At 42.6% G+C, this 23273-nt stretch overlaps 1 protein-coding gene across 6 annotated transcripts in view; it reads right to left on the reverse strand.

Moving 5' to 3' along the window:
• ENOX1 (ecto-NOX disulfide-thiol exchanger 1) overlaps positions 1-23273 on the reverse strand; it is a 531698-nt gene that overhangs the window by 144135 nt on the left and 364290 nt on the right. For all 6 annotated transcript variants that reach the window (XM_019529871.1, XM_019529872.1, XM_019529868.1 and 3 more), the window contains 2 exons: positions 13381-13554; positions 8707-8913 (listed from right to left, as the gene is read on the reverse strand). In XM_019529871.1, the coding sequence (XP_019385416.1) occupies positions 8707-8913; positions 13381-13554 (381 nt within the window). The remainder of the gene's footprint in view (positions 1-8706; positions 8914-13380; positions 13555-23273) is intronic.

The raw sequence follows: 23273 nt of genomic DNA on the forward strand, positions 1-23273 counted from the left end.
AGATACTAAAAATTGGAGAATTCTCTAATTTTCATGGGACATACACACATCTCTCTATACCAAACTACTGCAGAAACTCTGAAAAAGAACAGCCCCATACAGCCCTCTGATACCCTTGTCCACACTGACTCGGGGCAAGCTGAAATGTGACAAGCTTAGCCCTTCAGGGTGGATCCAGTGCAAGGGGACATTGTGTTCAACTGCAGCCATACATCTATGAACATCCGTGGCTGGTTGTAAATGGCATGAAAAAGACTGCAGGAGGAAAAACAACTGCTAATTTAAACAGCAGCCACAGGGGAACTACCATTCAACTGTGCTGACTGTCTGTTCATGCCTTGAGCTTTGATCCTGTCCCTCCCAGCTATTCCAGGGGTCTGAGCTGACATTTGGGCTTTACAAAGTGAGGGGAAAAACTCAGATTTGAATGTGGAGGGATGAATGTTGTGTTGGGTTTGGAGTGCCTCTGTAAGAATTTATATTGGGAAGTGTTAATGTATGAGTACAAGGGCTGCACTTACAGAGAATAAGACACGACAGCTTCAGATAGCTATGCATTTACTGATGTGTAAAAATAATGAAAGGTGCTACTTGTTTTCAAGGTTTACCTTTAACACTCTGTTCAGTGGTCTAGCCTAGCAAATGGGAGTGGCAGGGGGTGGAGAGGGAGAGGTAGGTAGCTCAGCTTCCACAGTGGGCAGAGAAAGATACACCTAGATATGAGGGTGGGGGGAGGAGGGGAGGTTTAGGTGAGGAAAGACAGTAATGTTTTAGACAAGATATAAACTACTTATTGTTCTAAAACCCTGGTGGCTCAACCTTTGGGCCCCATGAGACAGATGTGTGGGGCCCATGTTACCCTGATCAGGCTCTGTGTAGGCTGGACTGGGCCCTGCACTCCTAGATTAGGCTCCATGCTGTCTTGGCTTGGCCCCATGCCACCCTAGCCCTGTACACCCAATCTAGCATGCTGGGCCACATTATCCAGCTCACTAGTATGTAAATCTGGCAGGAGGCAGCAGCAATTAACACTGCCACCACACTGACTGCCCAGTTTTTGGACCCATGGGGATCCCAGTGGATTGCATGACATGGTTCTGTGGTCAGACAGGAGATGAGCACCACTCTTCTAAAAAGCTCTCCTTTTATGCTTTGTCTTCTTCCAACTGTTATGATTAAACAATACTTTTCCTGAGAAGGCTGTTTGCAGTCACCACATTCAGTAATAGTCATGAGTTTATAGGATTATAAAGTAGGTTTGGAAAGGACCCTGTGAAGTCATCTAGTGCAGCCCTCAGCTCGAGCCAGGATCATCCCTGATGCTCTCAAAAAGGACCAACCAAACTTAATGGGATATATTAGGAACAGGGAACAGAGGATCTAGAAGGTGCTGAAGACTGGGACTGAGACAGTCCATCCCAGGAAGGCAAAGAAATGAGGCCCCATGCCTGAGGGAGTTTGGGAAGAAAGAAGAGTTGAGAAAAGAGGAGCAGAGGTACAGCTGTCCCTCATAACTGTGACAAATATCACCCCCAAGCTTATTCCTGGCACACATTCTTCTAATGACTAATTTTATAAACTAAAAGTATATTATCAGTAGTGCAAAGGGACATTGTCAATGTGCCAAGTCTCAGGAGCCTAAAATTAGATTTCCCAGCTGTGCTGTGTTTTTCAGTAGGACACAAACACATGGTACGAGTACAAGCATGCTTTCCTTCTGCTCTGCCTATTATAAGAACAGCGCAGAAATACAAAAAACCTTGCTCTTCAGAAAGGACTCCTGATCATTTCAAAATATCTTCCCAGTCTTAAGAACAAAAAAGAAAAAAAAGGATAGCTGGTAAAAGCGTACCCATCCAGCTTCAATGAGAAGCTGATTTTTTAATCAAAGTAACCGGGAGCTGACCTAGGATTTTGAAAATGGGCGTGCAGAACATATGGGAGCACTCACTGCAGTAGTAGATAGAGAGCTCAGTGTACATGTGCCGCATGGGCAAATGTGGCTGCACCACCACACACCCTGGGCCCACTGCTAAAAGCAGCCTTTGTTTTGGGAGAAGACAGAAAGAGTAGTGTAATCTGATCACAGAACTTGGAAGCAGAAATTCCTGAGTTTCATTCTGCAGTTTGGTGCCTGTTATGGCCATGGGCAGGAGGTTTTTCACAGGGCTTCCTCTGGAAAGCCACTTCTGAGTGTTCCAAAAATATATAGAGACATTTTCAAAATTGCTTTAGGTCAGTGTTTCTCAACTTGTGGGTCACAACCCAAAAGTGGGCTGCGAGAATATATGAAAGGGTTGTGAGCAAGTCTTGGAAAAATGTAGGAAAGTGTAGGTTTCTTCCTGCAGGCTGGCAGCATTCCAGCCTACAATATGCTGCTTGGGATTACTGGAGGCAGTGGGTGCACATGTGTCTGCATATGCACACGTATGTCGCAGGCATGCAGCCAGGGAGGTCATGGGAGCAGCCCCAGCAGCTGAATGTAGTTAAGTGTATGGGGAGTAGGGGTTGGAGGGCCAGGGCTTGGGGACTGTCTGGGGGGGAGAGGGGGAGGTGTTTGTGGGTGTGGAGGGGATGGGTGTGTGGGGGGAGGTGGGTCCCTGCCAGCATTAGGGGAAGGTGGCTGGGCACTGAGGCTGCATCCAGGCAGGCGGGAGGAAATGAGGGGAAGAGCATGGAAGGGGTCTTTTGGGGGCAGTGGGGAGCTGCATGGCTGGGCTGCCAGCACCAGGGCCAGTGCCTGTATTCACGGGGCGAGGTGCCTGGGAGATGCTGCTTAGGGAGTACGTGGGGCCGTGACCAGGCTGCAGGGGATACCACAGGCCTCCTCTCCTAATCCCTCCAACCAGAGCCAGGGCTGGATTCACTTTGCCGCTACCCGCATCAGCCAAAGCCACTACAGCCAACACACTCAGGCCTGAGTGGGATGGGGCACCCGGGGGCTCCCTCCCATAGAGCTGGGGGCTGCAGGTTGGGAGTGAGAGGCACCATCATGGTGTGGGTGGAAGGCAGGGCACTGTGGGTTGGGAGTGAGGGCACTGGCAGGGCCAGGGGGCTGCGAGTCAGGAGTGAGGAGCACTGGCAGGACCAAAGGGCTGGGGGTCAGGATTGGCCATTAATGTTTACAAATGGGTCCTGGTATAAAGAAGGTTGAGAACCACTGCTTTTGGTCATCCAGAAAAAACTGTAAAAAATCATATTTAATGCTTATCCCCTCAGAGTGCAGCTGGGTAACCAGCCAAGGGGATTTCATAAACATTTTATCTTAATGTCACAGCTAGTCCTCTTGGTTTTAAAATGCCACAAAACATCCCCCTTGGCCATGGTGAATCAAGTTATTTTAACACCTCTAATGTGGGATGCTGGGACAGGGTGGCACAATGGCCTTAGCAACAACCAGATTCAAAGTCTCATGAAGCAGGAAGAAGGGTGGTATGAACATCTGTGGGCTGCGTGTGTCTCTCAGACTCTGCTTTAACTATGGGGCCCTTCTGCAAATCAGCTAATATGGCAGCTATGAACCACAGAGAAGTCTCAATGGCTATTATTTTCCTGTATCCTATGATCAGATGTTCAATGGTATTTAAATGGTCAATAGCGCAAACTACCATTTCAGAACCATAAAGCCTATGAAGTGCATTCCCTCTCTGCAAGGCCTATGAAGTCACTCACTCTCCCCACTGAAAGTCCTCACTAACTGAATCCAGCAAAAAGCAAAGGAAAGCATTCTGGTCACTTACCAGAAACCTAACCTTAAATGAACAGCATCAGGGAAGTGAACTGCCATGCCATACAAACAAAAGATGGTATTTCCACATTCCATATCCAGTATATGCACTATAACTTGACTTACCTTCTATGACCGGGAGCTGCTAAAAAGGGGGTTGGCTCAATGAATGTCCCCAGTTTGGGACATAGAGAAAAGGATGCTTAGATAGGAGGATCCAGGGACTTAGGTGCCCAATGAAAACTTAAGAAAGGGAGTTCAACCATGACTTGCGGAGCAAAATACAGACCTCAATTCAATTTCCCTTTTCTGCAATCAAAATCTAATACAGTTTCTCCCCTCTTCCTCTCACAAATATCTATGGGGGGGCAGAAGTGAAAGAACTAGTAATTAAACCACTTAATGGATTTTATAATTGCATAAAGTACTATGGTGATAAGCATGGGATAAATACCCAGATAGATGAAATTAGATTAGACAGACAGATAAAACCGATTAGATAGACAAACATCATTATATCACAGATGTCAAAGGCATGGTTTCCCCCTCCTATAACAAGTATACTGTAGTTATAATAAATTATACATTCTATTTTTATGTCTCTTTTGTGTTTGTAGGCAGGGGGAAATGCTTTAACAGTATGATTTTCTACCACCATTTCAGAATGCATTATGTTTCAAAACATTTATAATGTTCAGTTAGAAAAACATAGTAATTCAGTACAAATTAAAGCGTGCAGCAATCCAGTGCATGGCCTCCTTTCTCTGCAGTGCTGAAATACAGACTAGAGCTAGTTTATTCTGCAAAATCCCATAGAAATCAGAGCTGACAATACAACGTAGACCTGGCAGCAACATTCACCTGTTGTTCTTTTTCCTCCCTCCAAGCCCTCTGTCCCTTCCCTAATGTGGCTGGAAACAATAAGCAAAAATTCTCTTGCCTAAGAAAAACAGGAATGGGGAAAGAGAAATGTGAGAAGAGAAAGAACTATGGAAGGAAGTGTGAATGCAAAATAAAAGGAAGTAGGGATGAGAGAGTAAAGAGGAGAGAGCTGCGGACAGCAGTACAGTGGAGAGGAATGAAGGAAAAGGGAGAGGGAAGGATAGGATGAAGAGTGTCAGAAAGAGAACAGGCAGGGGAATTAGGACATAAGCCTGAAGACACTGATGACCATTTACAGTGCTGCAGTACTGGGTCCTACAAGGAAAGGGCTAAAAATGCTCCACCCAGGTGTGCTTCAGATCAGGAATCCAACCAGTAAGGCTGTTCCAGCCTCTTTCACATTCACCAGACCTCTTGAGTGGGTGCTGGAGTCAACTCCAAATCAGCCTTACTGATGAACTTCTAAGTGTAGAAGTTATTAATGACCAAGTTTCCACTTCCTATAGGATTCCTTTTTTGGCATTTCAACTCATTGAAGAGATCGCTATTTAACCTGGTTGGTTTCCTACAGCACTTCCCATTCTTCTTTTGCATGAGGATAGTGGACTTCTGCACCTTTAAAAGCACAGGCAGCTATCCTGGACTCCTATTCCTCTTAGACTTGCATCCCAGGCTAAGTACAGAGAGTCAAAAGCCCAAGGAGAAATTGATTCAACCTTTGCAGGCCTCTCTAAGCTGCACAGATTGAACTGATAATTAACTGAACTCATGCTGAGTTTTCAGTCAGGAAAGGCAGCCAGATGCCTGCACTGGCCCAGGCCAGAAGGTGGGGGGTGGGGAGCTACAGCGCACCTCCCAGCCTACAGGCAATTGCTGAGGCAGGCTATCCCTGATTGGCTGTCCAGCACATGCCCCCAACCCCCTGCTGTCTCCCCCTGCAGGCGGGCAGTCCACCATCCTGGCACCAGGAGTGGCCCACATGGGCAGAGCTGCCTCAGGGGTTTTCCCCCAACATGCCCAGGGTTCCCCAAGCCCCAGCCTCCCCTGCTTTGGGAGCCTTGGGGATTTCTCCCCCAAAACCCTCCCCGGCATCGTGTGGTGGCTGCTTAGCCAGCCTCAAAGCCACAGGTGGGAGGAGGGGAACAGTCCCCTGTCCCAGTGCCAGGGGGTCCCTCTCCATGGGCAGCCCCCTGAGACGAGGACAGGGGACTGCTTCCCATCTCTCACCTGCGCGGGCGGGCCGAACGTGTGGGAGAGGGTGGGCAGCTGGGCAGGTCAAGACTCAGGGACGGGGAGAGGCTCTGTTCCCTACACCCTGCCCTGCCAGGCTGGCAGGCACAGCCAGGACACAGAGTAAGGAGCAGAGGCTTTGCTGCCTCAGCTGTGTGACAGCCCAGGTGCAGAGCCGGGTGCAGGCTCAGATCTAGGTCTAGAGCTGGTCTAAAGCAGACAGCATAACTGCAGAGAACAGCAGTATCCAGGTCTACAGCAGATGGCACAACTGAGGCTTGCCCACCCGCCCTGCAAGAAAAGGGCTGGGGGGGGAAGGGCACAAGGCCTCCTGGGATGTTGGAGGACTGTGACCTAACAGCCAGGAGGGGATCTGGGACAGAAGTTTGGTAGACTGGCTTAACCTAAATCAGTAAAATCTGATACTACATCCATCCAGGACTACATTAAACAATTTTGGCCATTTTGAAACTGGACTATGTGCACTAAACTTCTGTTCTGTTACAGGTTTAAACCAGTTTCACTCGTACTGTTTTATGTGTAATTTCTGTCCCGAAACCTAGTGGATCCTGCCCATCAGTTCACTGAGCTTGATAAAATCTGCTTTGCTGAAGTCCATTGTCTTTATTCTGCTGTTCTCTTTCCTTCCCCCTCTTAGGATCTTGAACTCTATCATATTGTGGTCACTGTCACTCAAGTTACCTTTCACCTTCACATTCTCAACCAATTCCTCCCTGAAACTTCTCCCCAGATACTGGAGCATATCAACAAACAATTGATTTGTAAACTCCAAGAGGATAACTAAGTGATAAGCAACAGCTAACCTGGCTTTCTCAAGGGTAAGCCAGGTCTAATGAATCCGATTTTCTTCTATGACAAGGTGATAGGCTTTGTAGATGGGAGGTGGAGCGATACACTCCGACTGATATCAGTGAAAGCCTTGAGTGCTTACCACCTCATGGGATCAGATTCCTATAATGTAATTTGTTCCAGGCTGGGAGATGTGCTGTTTTTATTTGTCTGTCAATGGCCACACTAAGCCCTCATGATATGGAAGTAATAAATCAGGAAACAGAAAGGAATAGGGGATAAGCAGATTGTGAATAAATGAATGAAAGTATGGTATAACGGTAACAGAAGAGAAGAGAAAAGGAAGGAATAAAAGGGAGAACAATACATACATTGTTTAAATATATTTAATTCTTCTAAAAATGAATTTCACTTGTCCCCAAGGCTCATGCAACTCTGGGGTGAGACAGTCACTTTGAAAATATTTGTATCATGAGTTTGCAAATCCAAATATATTCGACAGCTTAATAACTAAACATACAGAAACAGCTGTCTTATAAAGGAGATCTTTCAAAACAACAGTTCTGCAACTTACCAAGATTAAAGGTGTGAAACATGATTTTTTATTTTTAACAACAGTAGCTAGAGATGGTCTTGGGAACATATACTGTATTATACTGAATCAAGTTACTGACAATTTTACTCTGTGGGAAACTTCATGGAAATCAATGGAACTTTCAAGGGGAGGAGGGGGAGCCTGGTTGTTACTTTATATGAGTAAGGGTATCACAATCTGACCCACAATGAGGTAAGTAAATACTTGTGTGTATGGAGGTAGAACTCTTTAAGGCCAAACTACAGAAACTACAAAAATATGCCAATGAAACTGGAAACCCTGTCACAGAAACTGGCACTTACTGCAGCACTGCAGGCCCAGCACCCTTCCATAGTTTCATAGTCAGTAGGGTTGGAAGGGACCTGAGCAGATCATCGAGTCCGACCCCCTGCCATGGCAGGAAAGGGTACTGAGGTCAAACGACCCCAGCAAGGTGTACATCTAGCCTCCTCTTAAAGACCCCCAGGGTAGGAGCCAGCACCACTTCTCTTGGGAGTTGGTTCCAGATCCTAGCCGCCTTGACTGGGAAGTAGCGCCTCCTGACACCTAGCCTGAATCTACCCTCTGCCAGGTTGTGACCATCATTTCTAGTCACCCCTAGTAGTGCTGGGGGAACAGGGACTCTCTCAGTGCCTGCTGGTCCCCTCTGACTAGTTTATAACAGGCCACTAGATCCCCCTCAGCCTTCTCTTGCGGAGGCTGAACAGGTTCAGGTCCTGTAGCCTCTCCTTGTAGGGCCTGCTCTGCTGCCCCCTGATCACATGAGTGGCCCTCCTCTGGACCCTCTCCATGTTGTCCACAACCCTCTTGAAGTGCGGTGCCCAGAACTGGATGCAGTACTCCAGCTGCGGCCTGACCAGTGCCACATAGAGGGGGAGGATCTCCTCCTTGGACCTGCTCGAGATGCATCTGTGGATGCACGACAAGGTGCGGTTGGCCTTCCTGACTGCCTCCCCACACTGCCGGCCCACGTTCATCTTGGCATCAATGATGACTCCAAGATCCTTTTCTGCCTCTGCACTGACGAGAAGGGAGTTCCCCAGCCTGTAGGTCTGAGTTCCCTAACCCGTACGTATTTCTGTGACAGGGTTTTCAGTTTCATTGGCATATTTTTGTAGGTTCTGTAGTTTGGCCTTAAAGAATTCTACCTCCAATCCGTGAGCAAAACCATTTAAACCTATATAAAACTTAAAAAGAAAAAAAAACCTGTGCAGTAGTGAATTCTGAGTCTGCTGAATTGTTATGGGATGTTGAGAAATTTCTCTTGGGTAAGCAAAACTCTCAGAATCACATGAATCTTGGCAGGCACAGAAAAATGTGGAAATGAACCCTTATTGCTCCTACCCAAAGGTGCCGAGATAGAGAAATACTTGCTGAGGTAAAAGCTAAGAAAATAAACATCTATTAGCACCACAAAATACAAATGAGGAGCCCAGGAAATCCATGAAAGAATGTAAAATACCAGAAAGGAAAATGGCTTTATCAACCATGAACTCCTCTGCGAAACGAATGTGACAAAAATTCTTCTTGCTTTTTCGAATTGCTGTAATATCTCCACACTGCTCAAAGACCTCCTGAATAATTTCTTCTGTAGCATTTTCTGGTAATCCTCCAACAAATACAGTCTTACACCCAGGAGGTCTCTCTCTCGTTGAAGGTGGTGGAAGATCTAAGTAAAAACAAAAATCATGTCGGAACACAATGTTTTGTCTCGTTATACTTGTAAAGTATTCCCACAATCAATTTAAGCAACAGAAGTCATTTTTAAAAACATTTTTAGGAGGAAGGGAGAGAAATAATTACATATTTTAGACATTGACCAAAGCTGGAACCCCAAATCTAAACTGTTCCTGCATTTTGGGTACAAGTCCAAACTCCTGCTGTTGTGGTTTGCTGTCAGGCTAGATCCGGAGTGCAAAAGAGGTCATTTTTCTGCATGGATTCGGCTAAAATCTCACAAGAAAATACTGTAATTTTTTGGAGCACAAAATCCTTAGTAGTGGTCTGAGACTCCTTAGTGGTTCTCATGGGGGACTTCAGTCACTCTGGCATCTTCTGGGATAGTAATACAACAGTGTACAGGCAATCTAGGAAGCTTTTGGAGCCAACTTTGTGGTGTGAGTGTTGGAGAAGCCAGCTAGGGGCCATGCTCTTCTTGACATGCTGCTCACAAATAGGGAAGAATTGGCAGGGAATGCAGAAGTGAATGGCAAGTTGGGCAGCAGTGACCATGAGATGATTGAGTTCCAGATTGCAAGGAAAGGAAGGAAGGAGAGAAGCAGAGTAAGGACTGTGGTCTTCAGAAAAGCCAGCTATGACTTACTCAGGGAACTGATGTGCAGTATCCCCTGGAAGGCCCACCTGATGGGAGAAAGGAGTCCAGGAGCACTGGCTGTATTTTAGCATAGGAAGGAACCATCCCAATGTGTAGCAAAACTAGCAAGTATAGCACAAGACCAGCTTGGCCTAACAGGAACTCTTCAGTGAGCTAAAACACAAAAAGGAAGCTTACAAGAAGTGGAAACTTGAACAGACAGCTAAGGAGGAGTATAAGAGTATTCTCCTCCCTAGTTGTATACTCAGCCATGTAGAGGTGAAATCAGGAAGGCCAAAGTGCAATTGGAGTTGCAGCTAGCAAGGACATGAAAGGTAACAAGAAGGATTTCTACAACTATAGCAACAAGAGGAAGTTCACGGAAAGTATGGGTTCCTGAATGAATGGGGGAGGCAACCTAGTGACAGATTACTTCACCTTCACAGGCAAGGTCAACTCCCAGATTACTGGGAGCATATTTTGGGGAGGAAGTAAGCAGCCAACAGTGGCAAAAGGACAGGTTAGTGACTACTTAGAAAAAATGGACATGTACTAGTCCATGTGGCTGGGCATGAAGCACCTCAGGGTACAGAGTGAGTTGGCCACTGTGATTGCATAACTGCTGGCCATTATTTTTGAAATCTTTTGCTGATTAAGAGAATCCCCAGATGATTGGGAAAAGGCTAATATAGTGTCCATCTTACCTCAGTCCCTGGAAAAATCATGGAACAGTTCCCCAAGGACTAAGTACTTGGAGGAGACAAAATGATTAAAAACAGTCAGCATGAATTCACCAAGGGCAAGTAATGCCTGACCAACCTGACTGCCTTCTATGATGAGATGACTGACCCTTTGGATGCAGGAAAAGCAATGGACAGGCTATACCTGGACTTCAGCAAGGCTTTTGATACAGTCTCCCACACCATTTTTTCAAGCAAGGTAAGGAAGTATAGGTTGGATGAATGGACTGTAAGGTGGATAGAAAACTGGTGGGATCACTAGGCTTGGAGGGTAGTAATCAATGGCTTGATGTCTAGCTGGTAGCTGGTACCAAGTGGAGTGCCCTAACAGTTGATCCTGGGGCCAGTTTTGTTCAATATCTTCATTAACAACCTGGAAGATGGGGTAGAGTGCACCTTCAGGATGTTTGTGGATGACATCAATCTAGGGGAAGTAATAGGCACACTGGAGAGTAGGGCTACGATTGAGAGAGACCTCAACAAATTGGAGGATTGGACCAAAAGAAATCTCATGAGGTTCAATAAGGACAAGTGCAAAATCCTGCACTTAGGACAGAAAAAATCACATGGCACCGGTACAGGCTGGGGGCTGACTGGCTGAGGAGCAGCTTTGCAAAAAAAGGACCTGGGGGTTACAGTGGACAATAAGCTGAATATGAGCCAACAGTGTGCCCTCGTGGACAAGAAGACTAACAGCATAATGGGCTATATTAGTAGGAGCATTGCTAGCAGATTGAGGGAAGTGATTATTCCCCTCTATTTGGCACTGGAGAGACTCCACCGGGAATACAATGGACAAATTAAAAGGATGTGGAGAAACTGGAGAGTGTCCAGTGGAGGGCAATGAAAATGGTTAGGGGGCTGGGGCACATGACTTTTGAGTAGTGGCTGGGGCTTGGAGGGGAAAAGGAGGATTTAATAGCAGCCTTCAACTACCTGAAGGGTAGTTCCAAAGAGGATGGAGTGAAACTGTTCTTAGTAGTGGTACATGACAGAACAAGGACAAGTGGACTCAAGTTTCAGGAAGGGAAGTGTAGGGTAGATATTAGGAAAATGTTCTCATTCAAAGGATAGGAAACATAGGAACAGGTTACTCAGAGAGATTGCGAAGTCTCCATCCTTGTGGGTTTTTAAGACCCAACTAAGACAAAGCCTTGGCTAGGATGATCTAGTTAGGGGTGGTCCTGCTTTGAGTAGGGGGTTGGACTAGATGACCTTCTGAAATCCAACCCTAATTTTCTGTGATTCTCTAATTTGATCTTAGACAGTAAGCCCTGGCTCTGGTGTAAATCTGATCTGAACTCAGCTACTTTGTCCCATCTTTAATTTTTGGACAACACTCACCAAAGACAAGGAGTTATGTGCCTTCAGCAGCTTTGGAAATCAGGTGCCTAAACTATGGTTCTAAATTCCTAAGCCTGGGCACTCCATTTTGAAAATTTTACTCAGTCTTAGCATAATTTCATTTTTCTTTCATCACACAAAAGCCCAGAAACAGAGTGGGAAACATGATGAAATGGCAATATAATGAAAATTCTCTGCTGGTTATCTACTTTGTCTTGTTGCCAGATAATAGAACAGAGGCCAGAACAGAGAAAGGCTAACTTAACCACATGCACAGTACTCATTTGGCTGTGAAACACCACTGGATGAACAGACTTTTTATATTTACATTTAAATGAGCAAAGTATTACATTTTTGGAGGCTGTATAAAATATGAAATGTACATTGTCATAACATTTCACCTCGTTAATATGTAGATTAATAGAGGATTCTTCTAAAAATAGCACTGTTAAAAACTAGCACTGATTAATATGAATTAGACATTAGTTACTTAAACACAGTGAGAGTAAAGTTACAGTTTTAAAATAATTTTTTTATATCTCACCTCTATGATTGTGAGTAAATAATGGTCTGAGTACATTGCAAATGCAAAACAATATATTTCTTTTTGTCTTGGTGAAAAAAGACACGTTGGTGAAAGTTGCTTTATCGATGGTCCTAGCAATCATGGTCCTCTCGCTTCTTTATAGAGAATAAGATTCTGCCTTGCAGGTGGCTCTGAGAAATACTTCTACTTGTCTGGGGCCATAATGAGGTCATGAGGTACTCAATCCCTATCCTTAAGAAACCACAGAACTACTCTTCCTATGGGCTCCCAGGAGGGTAGAGAGCAGGAGCTAGGGGCACTTACTTTGTCTTACATCAGAATTAGCCACCAATTTGCATTGGGTATGCTGACTACCATGAAGTTAGCCATGAATATAGATTCCTCCTGCACATGGGAAGCTCCTGAGCAATTCCTTTATGTGCAGCCAGCTCTTCACAGTCCCCTTCTATAGTTATTTGCACAATCTAGCCCCAAAGAGGCACACAATAGGAAGATCTTGTGCAAGCTTCTTGCCAGTGCCTCATCAACATGCCTTGCCCATGACTTAGCCAACATCTGCAGGAAATGAGAATACAGGCAGTTTTTCATGCTTACCTTAACTTAGGCCTTCTCCTAATGAAGTTTTCAATAACTAAGCCCATTTGTGGTGGTGTTTTGATGATGAAGATGCCTCACCAGGGAGTTAAACTACAAGCACCAAACTGAGTTCATATAGGTCAATGAATGACCATCAAATATTAACAATTTTCAATCGCTTCTGACTTGAACTAGATTTTTGTGATGCAGAGATAAAAAGGAAATCTACATACAAACATTACACATAACTGAGATGGCTGCCCCCCTTTAGCTTCATTGTTTAAATTTACTTTCTTTTTTTTTAATTTAAAAATATACATCCCTGCTTTTTCTTTGCACTCGTAAAGATGAATGAACTTGTTCTAATACGCTACTGCACTTTATACACTCAAGCTGAAATATGTTTTGGTTGGAAACATTTTTGCTACCAACATGCATCTAAAAATGATTACCTTTATTAAATCAATTCTCTGTCTTGTGTGTATACACCACTGTGGTTCTTTCTGCATTTATAAGAGGACTGAACTCAAATATGGTTCTGCACCTAGGCCCATTTCATGCAAAAAAAATTAAGAAAATAAGATTACCAAGCCTACTTTTCTCAGAGCCACTTACTTGGGTTTGGAGGGAACAGTGTACAGCTTTTGCAGTGAATTATTTCTTTGACTACAGGCACATCAGTTGGTGGTGGCGGCGGTACTAACCCCATGCCTGGTATCATTGGGTTAATTGGAGTTATTCCAGTCATCATGCTAAGGCTTGGATCAAAGCCTGATACGCAGATTGAATCTGTAAATATGCAACATAAAATCTCAGTTTATAAATCTTGAAACTACTTCTTGTTACCATTCTCTTGCACAAACTGCTTTGCTTTGCACTTTTTCAGGCATCACTGTTAAGGTTGCATTTTGTTAAAAAAAATTAAACTATGCATAAAAAATTAAATATGCAATAAAAATTAAACTATGCATATGTTATGTACTTTAAAATATTAATATGATTGAGTAGAATAATGCACATTAAAATAAAAAACCATGCACCATGAAGATGTGTTATTATTTGGAATGTAATTTTCTGTTTCATAATGCCACTGTGTTGTTTACACTGCCTTCTGACCCCGAATTTGTGAAGAATATCACTTAACACTGATTTGCCCTCTACAGCTAATTGTCAGACAGTTTTATCAAAACATAGCCTTCTCACATAAGCGACCTTGATTTATGAACACCACAGAAAAAGCTCCACTTCTAAATGTAGTTTATATAAATCTAGCATCAGAATTCCAAGCGTTTCTTCTTGGAAAATAAAGTTCCTGGTATACCTAATAAGGTCTTTGAAGCTGAAAATGTGCCATTCTGAAGGTGGTACTTAGGTGGCTGAGTCATTTCTCTTAAACAAAGTAATTATTAAGTGCATATTTATAGCCCCATAAAGAAATTCCAAATAAAATGCATACTTGGCAAAGTGTGTTTGGGATTTTTGCCTCCCTGATTTCTTTGCCAGATCTTACGTACATATTAACACTGATTTGTGTTGTATAGCACCAGAGTGACACCATCATGAATTATGATATGCAGATGTTTTAGACAAATATGAAGCCAACTTTTTGCATTCTCTCTTTTCTTTTTTTAAACATGGTTTGGGGTTTCCTGGGGCACGATAAATAAAATATTTGAGAGAGTGATCTATTTGTTGGCACAACACTGCTGCTATTTGATTTAATCAATTATTTAAAGACAACGTTCCACAGGTTTTCTGCAGAGCTTTCTAGATAGCAACTGAGAAGTATTTAATGATACATGTAAAGTCAGGAGTTAGCAGCTTGGGAGTTTGTTTTGCAAAAACAGAGAAAACAGCCTTTGAGTAAAGAGATTAGGAAATTTGAACTACATATTTCTATGAGGCAGCAAATAGACCTCAGCGTTGGAAATACCTTAAGTCTTAAAATTGCTACTAATGGATAAATCCACTGGAACAGAGGAACTTTGAACAGGAAGGGGCCCACTGGGCCATTGAGTCCAACCCCTGTGTTTGGACCATTTTTTTAATCCAAAAGGGCCAAAGAAAATATTCACTCTGGTCCCTCTTGCACACTACAGATACAAAGCACCCTCCAAAAAAACCCTGACAATACAAAGGGTAAAGAGGAAGAGAGGCAAGGGTACTGCCGATGCCCTGACCACTGCAGCGTCAATGTAATTTATTTATTTATTGGATTTATATGCAGCCCTTCCCAACAAAGGCTCAGGGTAGATTACAATACAAAAATAGAATAACTTAAAAACAGGAGAATGACAAGAGGGCCAAAACAAACTTAAAAGGGAACTAGAATATCAAGATAAAACAGAGACTCTCCCAAACAACACCTCATCCTAGTTTTGTTGGGTAAACGACTGCACAAATAAGAAGGTCTTGCAGCACTACTGTAATACGTCTAGGCTTGGGTCTGGCGAGCCTCAAGAAGAAAGGAGTACCAGCACAGAATAGCAACTGTGGAGGACTTCCTTCCACATGTTTTCACCAAGTGGACTTGGCATATGAATGGTACTTGTACACCAGCAGTGACTTCTCTGCATCTCAGCATTTGCATTTGTAAAACAAGAAGGATATTACACTTACCTTTGAATATAAGCACATAATGACTTGGCGTGTTGAGGGTCTGGAGCATATTGCTAGTGGTAAATACTATCACTGTATTAATATTTTATTAATATTCACTGAAATATGAATAATTCTCTTCCACAAAAATCACATAAAGAAAATGTGCTGTGGCAGAGAACTGACATTTTCTGTGGCAGAGAGCTGACATTTTCTCTAGCTCTGCCTTATGCTCTCCATTCTCCTTATACTATGTTGCTTCATTGCTCCCAGGCAGTTCTGTATCATAGCAAGCACATGGCAAGCAAGGATTTGCTCTAGGCTTACTGAAGACTAGTATTAATGAAAACTCATGATACTACATTACTTTTTTAATAAGTGGGTTTATGAAGAAAGGATTTTCCTTTTCTTCCGATGTATGTGCATTGCTTTTTAGATTATCCTTTGAAATTCAGTCTGTCATTTGCTTCATGAGATGTGGTAGTTGCTGTATTAAAAATTCATGTTTAGTAAATGCTAAGAGAGAAAGTCAGAGGTGAAAGGGCAGGATGCAATTCATAGAAGTCCTTAGGTTATGCTAATTTGCTTACTCTTATTTTTAGAAGTCAGACTTCTGACAGTCACAGTAGGCCCATAATTTCCCACAGCTAGCCTGCTGTGGATGGAAGCCCATCATTAAAACTCGCTGCCAGACAGCTTGAATAGTTCCATTTTAAACAAAAATTAATGGCACACAGTATTGAATGTGATATGTCAGATCACATCATACCCAGACATGTAATTCTACAGTGTCCACAGAAGATTCAACACCTTCTGAAACAGGGGAGGGGCAGATAGAAATGTACAATAAAGTGGGAATAAGGCAGACTTCTTCCCATCTCTTAGTCACCTCTCAGGGCTATATGGAACCCAAAGGAAAGCATTGCCATTACTGTTATATTTTGTGTGCAACTCCTGTCTTTTTTAATGTAGTTGCAAGGAAGAGTTAACCTTGTTTATGGAATCAGACTGCTGAAACAGTAACAGCCTCGTCTCAAAACACAGGCACACATCACCACCCAAAACAAAGGAACATTCAGGCAGAAGAGTTTCACTGGCTATGGCTTTATTAATATGTGCATGTCTGTGACAGACAATTGGAAAGACCCAAGAAACAGAGCGAATGCAAGAAGACACAGTACAGAAAACCTGGTGATGTGGCCCTTAGGAAAAAAAACAAAACAAAAACAATCATTAAAAGCAAGAGCTTTTTTGCGACTTAGTGCTGGCTGCAAGGATCTTGAAGCTGGGAGCAAAGAAACTATCCTCTGCTGGGTTCAGAAAATAAGACTTTGCACATTCTTTGTAAAACGTAGGACCGCATCAAAGAAACACTTGGCTCTGTCAGCAATTTCTCTTTCTCCTCAACCCGTAACACTCAGATGTGGCTAACTGCTCTGGTCAAAACAAGATAAATAGTACACAAGAAAGCTTCCTGAAGAATGCATTGGGTCAACATTTTTGTGATGTCCTTTCACATGTATTAGAGAGAGAGAGGCGAATAATCAGACCATCTGATACAGGACTCAGTCAAGAATTCCTAAATGATAACTCACTTTCCCACAGATGTGATCCAAAACCCGCTGAAGTTAATGGGAGGACTCCTAATGGGATTTTGATCAGGTCCATAATTACTGTCTCTGCACCTTGAGAAAGTTACTTAACTTTTAAACTTTGGTTTCCCAACCTGTTAAACTGGGAATGAAATTCTCATGTGCATTACATGAGCACTGTGAGCATATATTAGGCATGTTTGTAAAGGAGACTGAGAATGAAAAATGTTGTCTGAATGTTAAAAATGATAAGTAATGCCTGTAGTCTGCAAAGCTCTCCCAAACTTGTTATTTGCACTTATCTAAATGTGAACTAGGGTTTTATAATTAACCTCCTCTCAGTTTCTTACAAAAAATCTCAGTGGGTCCCAGAAATAATATGCCCCTATTACAATTACATATCCAAACAACACATATCTTATTGGTTTTTCCTAGCTGGCTTTGTGTCACTATAGGCAGTGAACAGTTTTGAGATATAACCAGCCAGTTAATTATTTGCATGCAGTAGGTGGGGGGGGGGAGGCGGGTATTTTAATTAGAGTGGATTTTGGGAGCCGCTCTAATTAAAACACCTACAGCATCTCATGTATTCAGCATCCTGCTTTTCAAAGTGTCCGTGGGAGCGGTTTAACAAAAGCTGGTTTGATAAGCTTTAAAGTGTCCCTGCCACCATTTTGTAATGTGGGACACTGAATATGAGACACTGCAGCATTAATACATGAGACACTGCCTTAATCAAGTCTGCTCCAACTTGTTCTTATTAGACCACATCAGAGCACTTGTATAGACACCCAATGTGCCACACAACGTGAGAACTTGTCATTTTATTTTCCTTTTGGCTACTCCTTTCTATTTTGTGGGCCATTTCCCCTGCAAACCTCCACAATAGGCATACAGAGTCTCTTTATCACATGCTGTCACAGGCTTATTGTCATATTTGTTTTGCAGTCTATTTCTGAGAAATTAAAGTCTTCCAATCCACATATTATCAGATGGTAGTGTTTTTCTAATTGCATGTAACATTTTCTTTTACTCCTACCTGTCCAGGTTCCCAGACCTTTTCAAAACATGGATAACTGAGGGAAATGTTATATAGGCAGGGAGCTTTTTGTAGAATATCTCCCTTCAACAGAATCACTTCACTACCTCCTGGATCTGATTTCAGTTGGATGGTTTTCATATAGCTCCTGATCCTGCTCAGCCCCTTGGACAAGTTGTCACTGTTTTCTTCTAACGAGATGATGATGAATATTCCCTATGTATTGCTGAAAAATCCTTCTAAAATTCTACAAACGAGGTGCTGGAGCAAATGCCCATCATGATTCTTCAGCGCAGTTTGAAAGGAATTAATAAAGTCATTAATAAAGAGTAGTGCCCCTAACTCCTATCACAGCTCTGATGGGATCTAGAAACATCCCAAGTTTAACTGTATTAGTGTTGCTGAGGTGCCCAGCTCCATGAGCCTGGAGATACAGTTCCTGTCTAGGGACTAGAGATGACCATCCATCAGTGCCACCAATGCAGTCTGTTTCATTTCCTAGAACAATGTCCATTTGGATTAGGTCCAGGATACTAAAGTTATCTAGATGGAGAATGACACTCTCGTTGAGCTATTCAGCTAACTTGTTTGCTCTTCAAAGGAGGACATACTGATAAAACTATCCAGAATAGGAAAGAAAATAAGAACTGACCCAAAACACATATCAGTTACTGGCAGATATATGTGGATGTGTAATCATTTAGGTATTACAGTCATGAGTACATTGGAATAGCTACAGATAGATAAATTATGTATATATATCACACCCTGTAAGAAGGAAAATATGATATATTATGTATCCATTGATTCTTAGATGTCTTAAAGGCAGGGAGGTACTCACGTTGAGATACAAAAATCTTTGGAAGTGTTGAAATGACAAATATTAACATTAACTGTGTTAAGAAGATACAATTTAAAATGCAAAAATAAACATGTCTGAAGATATAAAAGCATATTTTCAATGTATTTACACAAATTACCAAATCAGTTCATTAAAATGCAGAGTGTGTTGTGTTGATCCAGAACTTTAAGTTAAGCATGCACAAACTCAGCTTTACTTAGCTACAGGCATGTCTATACTGCTTCACTGTATTCCTTAGAGGGCTACTGAGGACCCCACCCACACACTCCCACTGCTATTGTCAAGTACATTATGGAAAAAACAGGGAGGATTGGAGAGAGGTACTTTTAGAGCATTTTCACAGTCCAGTTCCTACGTCTAAGGTTTGCTTCTTGGAGGTACTCTCAGGAGTGCCATAGAAGCAGTTTAGAGCTGTGCTTGGAGCCCATCTGGTCACCACCAGAAGGAACTGGCCACCAACGTTCCTGGGTCTGCTTGTGAGTTGAGAGAAACATCAAACACTAACATTTTCAGGCCCATGCTCTACCAATGGCTTGCAAAACAAAAGTACTCCCCTCTGACAGAGATCACTGAAAAGCTTTGAAGAACAAAGTGTTATCTGAAAATGGAGGCTAATGAGGCAGAGAAGAAAAACATTTAGAGCAACCCTGAAAGTTCCTCTCTTCTTTTCTATATGGGGACACAGAAACAAAACCCCAAGGCAATCCCCTTTCACATTAAACGTTAGGCCCTGAAAAATGCAGAGGGAAGATAAAGACTTTCTGGAAATGATGTAGTGCACAGTTTAGGTCAACCTTCTAACGTAGTCTGCTAGTCTAACATTCAGAGAAAGAGAGATTGCATTCTTCCATCCTTCGTGACAGATTCTCGGTGTGTTGCTGTCTATCCCTTCAAGCCAACTGTTGCTGTCCAAATGAATCTCAGCTCTGCCAAGTTAAATTTTTGCTTAAAATAACAAGGGCTCACAATTTTGTTAACTGTGGACTTTGGGGGACGTGCTTCCTTCCCTATATTGTGCTGCCACAGCTGCTGCTGCGCTGAGTTTTAACAAGTCCCAAGTTTGCTCAGTATAATTTTTAAAGGGAATAATGGCGTAGTTCCATTGCTAAGATTAGTCATTTAAATGTGACGTTTGTTCTGCTTGTCATCACGGTGTTTTACAACAGCTGCCAAGTTATATATTTGTTTAATTAAGAAGAGCACCCATTTGTAACAACAACAACTCTTCCATGCATGCACATGAGCGGGCAGGGTCTTGTCTCAAATAGGTTTGTGCCAGCAGCACTTTGATATGCTGTGTTTTTACACTATGAGCATGTTAGTGGTGAAAACAATTAAACATCTCTTTTTTTCACCCTGTCCCTCCAAATGATGAGCAACCAAATTACATTGCTTATTAGTGCATGTGGTCCTAGCAGTGATACTTTTACATCTACTTTTGATTCAATACAAAGAAAAAATAAAATCCAGATTGAGGAACCATTTTTGAGCAATATGTACTGGGCTGATTAGGACAGTGTAGGCAGGAGCTGGTAAACGAATGCAATATCACACACATCACACTCATGTTTTTGCAGAAGAACAAATGAACTGCTCCTCATGAAGGGGGAAGTTCTGCAGCTAGTGCTCCAATAATCCAATGCAGTTACTATTGTTACTATACTGAGAATGAATGTGGAATCAATTTTTGAAAAGAGAAAATTAGTTACTTTGGAAAAAAGTCAAGTCTAGTAGCCTCTCTGTTGCTGCTCATGCCAAAGAAAATAACGGCAGTACTACATGCCATATGACAATGGCAGAGAATGACAGAAAGAGTAATTTTCTTTTAATGCTGAACAAGGAATTTTACAAGAATAAGTAAAACTTCCAAAAATTACTTTGTCTCTTCCTAAAATTCTTCCCTGTATCCCACAGAGCCAAGCCAGTAGTCCTGTCCTCATACCAGTCTTCTGTTTCTGCATAAGCAAAAAGAACAAATACTTGACCATTGGTTAAGTTCTAGATGAATCATTAGTTATAACGCTATCCAAATCCAGGCATTTTTTTTGGCCTTCCAGGATGCATCCAGATGAGCGTGGACGTTTGGCTGTCTGGGGACAACTAGCAGCTGCACACTGTGCACCACCACTATCTGTCCTCGGGGAATGCCCATGTCATGTGTGCTTTGGAGCGTGGCAAGTTAACCTGGGTGGGGTAGGAGAGGCTGGGGCCAGGATTATGCTGGCCCCAGTACATGCACAGGCAGCGCTTTCTTGCAGCAGAGAACATCTAATGTGCTATATGTACCACTGCACACATGTTTGTGGCACCACACACTGTACGACCACACTCATGCAGAAGTAGCCCAAGAGAGCTTTAAGTCACTTGCTGTCATCTCCTAGGTATACCAGTTGATTCATGATTAGTATGTTCAGGACTCTTCTCAATATGACTAACTCCCTTCACTAAAGAAATGGTGCATGCACCATTGACTTACGCGGCTAGTGTTATCCAAAGATCACATGCCAGTTTGACTAAATTTGGAACCAGCTGAAAAGGTAACATTTTTCTTTTGTATAGAGTGCTTTGATCAGCCTCAACCAGGTAGGCTGAGATGAGATGCAGTCATGTTCTGTGATAACATCTGGCACTCTTCCAATATATTTTCTCATCAAGTTTTTTATGGGCATTAGATTTTTTGGTAAGCTTCCAGAAACATTCCAATAAAAAACAGAAAAAAAGTCTGAGACCTCTTCTATTCAGGATCTCAGTCTCACCCTGAGACATACACTTGTCTTTAATGTTGGCAGCTAGTTCTGATCTATCTTCTGATAAGCAGCTGAGCTGAGTTTACTCCAGAGGCTGACTCAGTCAGCAGGGATAATCTGAGGTTTTTGTTTGTTTAGTTGTTTGTTTTTAAGTAGAAGTACCTTTTCAAACTGTGCTGTTCTTTCCACCACTCCATTCCCAGATGGGAACTAGAAGTAAAATGCTCAATATGTTGTTTCTCAAAAATTTAGAATTAAGAATTGGTAAATTGTGGCCCCTACTATTTCTTCCAGAATGCTATAATGGAACAAATGTCTGAATTTTACAATAACCTGCTGACTTGTGCAGAAATATAATTTCTACAATAGTAGAAAAATAGCCACTGGTCACCAGACAGGTATGCCTTTTCCTTCACATAGTAATAATATAATCTTTTATTACAGCTATTTGGGTAATGCTCTGGATATGAAAAGTTCTTAGAAGTTATGCCAGGGGTGGGCAAAATGTGGCCTGGGGACCAGATGCAGCTCACCAGGCCATTCTATCTGGCCCGTGAGGCCCCTAAAAATTTAGAAAATTAATATTTATCTCCCCCGGCTGCCTATCATGTGGCCCTCAATGGCTTGCCAAAACTCAGGAAGCAGCCCTCTGCCCAAAATAATTGCCCACCCCTGAGTTGTGCCTTTCTCTTTTTTTTCCAGCACTCATCTGTTGAGGTTCAAAAATATATCAAACACCATAAACTCAAATCATGCAGTCACCAGGAAAGATCATAGAGATTTCATTACTAATATGTGCATCAGAGATTAGATTGTATTTTTAAATCTACAGCTACTCTTGTCATTTACAAGACCCCATGGACAATGGACCTAGTTTCATTTTTTTTACAATTTAGATCTTAGTCTGACACAAACAGTATATCAAAGTTCACTTATCTAAAGGTTTGGATGCCCTTGAAATATATTTTAAAACACAAGTAACTCTACTTAGCCAAGTTAAGAATTTAAACTGTGTTAGCAAGATGAGTTTAAATAAAAAAAATAATGAGTGCTTCTTGGTCGGCATAAAGACTTTGGAGGCAGTTTGCCGCAGGCCACTTACTGAGTCTTGGCAAGCCACTGAGGACCACATAACAGGCAGCCAGAGGCAGATAACTATTGTTTTCTATATTTTTTTAAGGGGCCCCGCAGGCCAGATAGAACGGCCTGGTGGGCTGCATCCGGCCCCTGGTCCGCATTTTGCCCACCCCTGGGGTATGCTGGTGATAAGAAATACATTATTAGCGGACATAGTGAAGGGGCTTTGCCTGCATTCAAGGTCTCACATCTCTCAGTTCATGAGCTGCCAGAAGGCAAATGGCAGATATAGAACATGATGTCAGCTTGTCCCCCAGAACTGCAAATCATGTCCCCAAAGTCTTTGAATATTCTGGTCAGCTTTCAGAAAACAAAAATCTATTATGAAAACACAAAACCCCGACCCATGGTGTGCCTATACATTAAAATGTGTGTATTGGACAAAAGTAGTTATGTGTGACTTTGGCTTAGCCTTAGATGATAATCAAACTACCTTATTTCAGGGGAATGTGGGGAAAGTAGGGTTCTAGGGAAAGTTATATAATATCTTTAGCCATACTGAAACTGGCAGAAGTGGTACTCCTGCTTTAAGA

This window comes from Crocodylus porosus, unplaced genomic scaffold (genome assembly GCF_001723895.1).
Source record: "Crocodylus porosus isolate Cpor-Errol unplaced genomic scaffold, CroPor_comp1, whole genome shotgun sequence".
NCBI classification, from domain to species: domain Eukaryota; kingdom Metazoa; phylum Chordata; order Crocodylia; family Crocodylidae; genus Crocodylus; species Crocodylus porosus.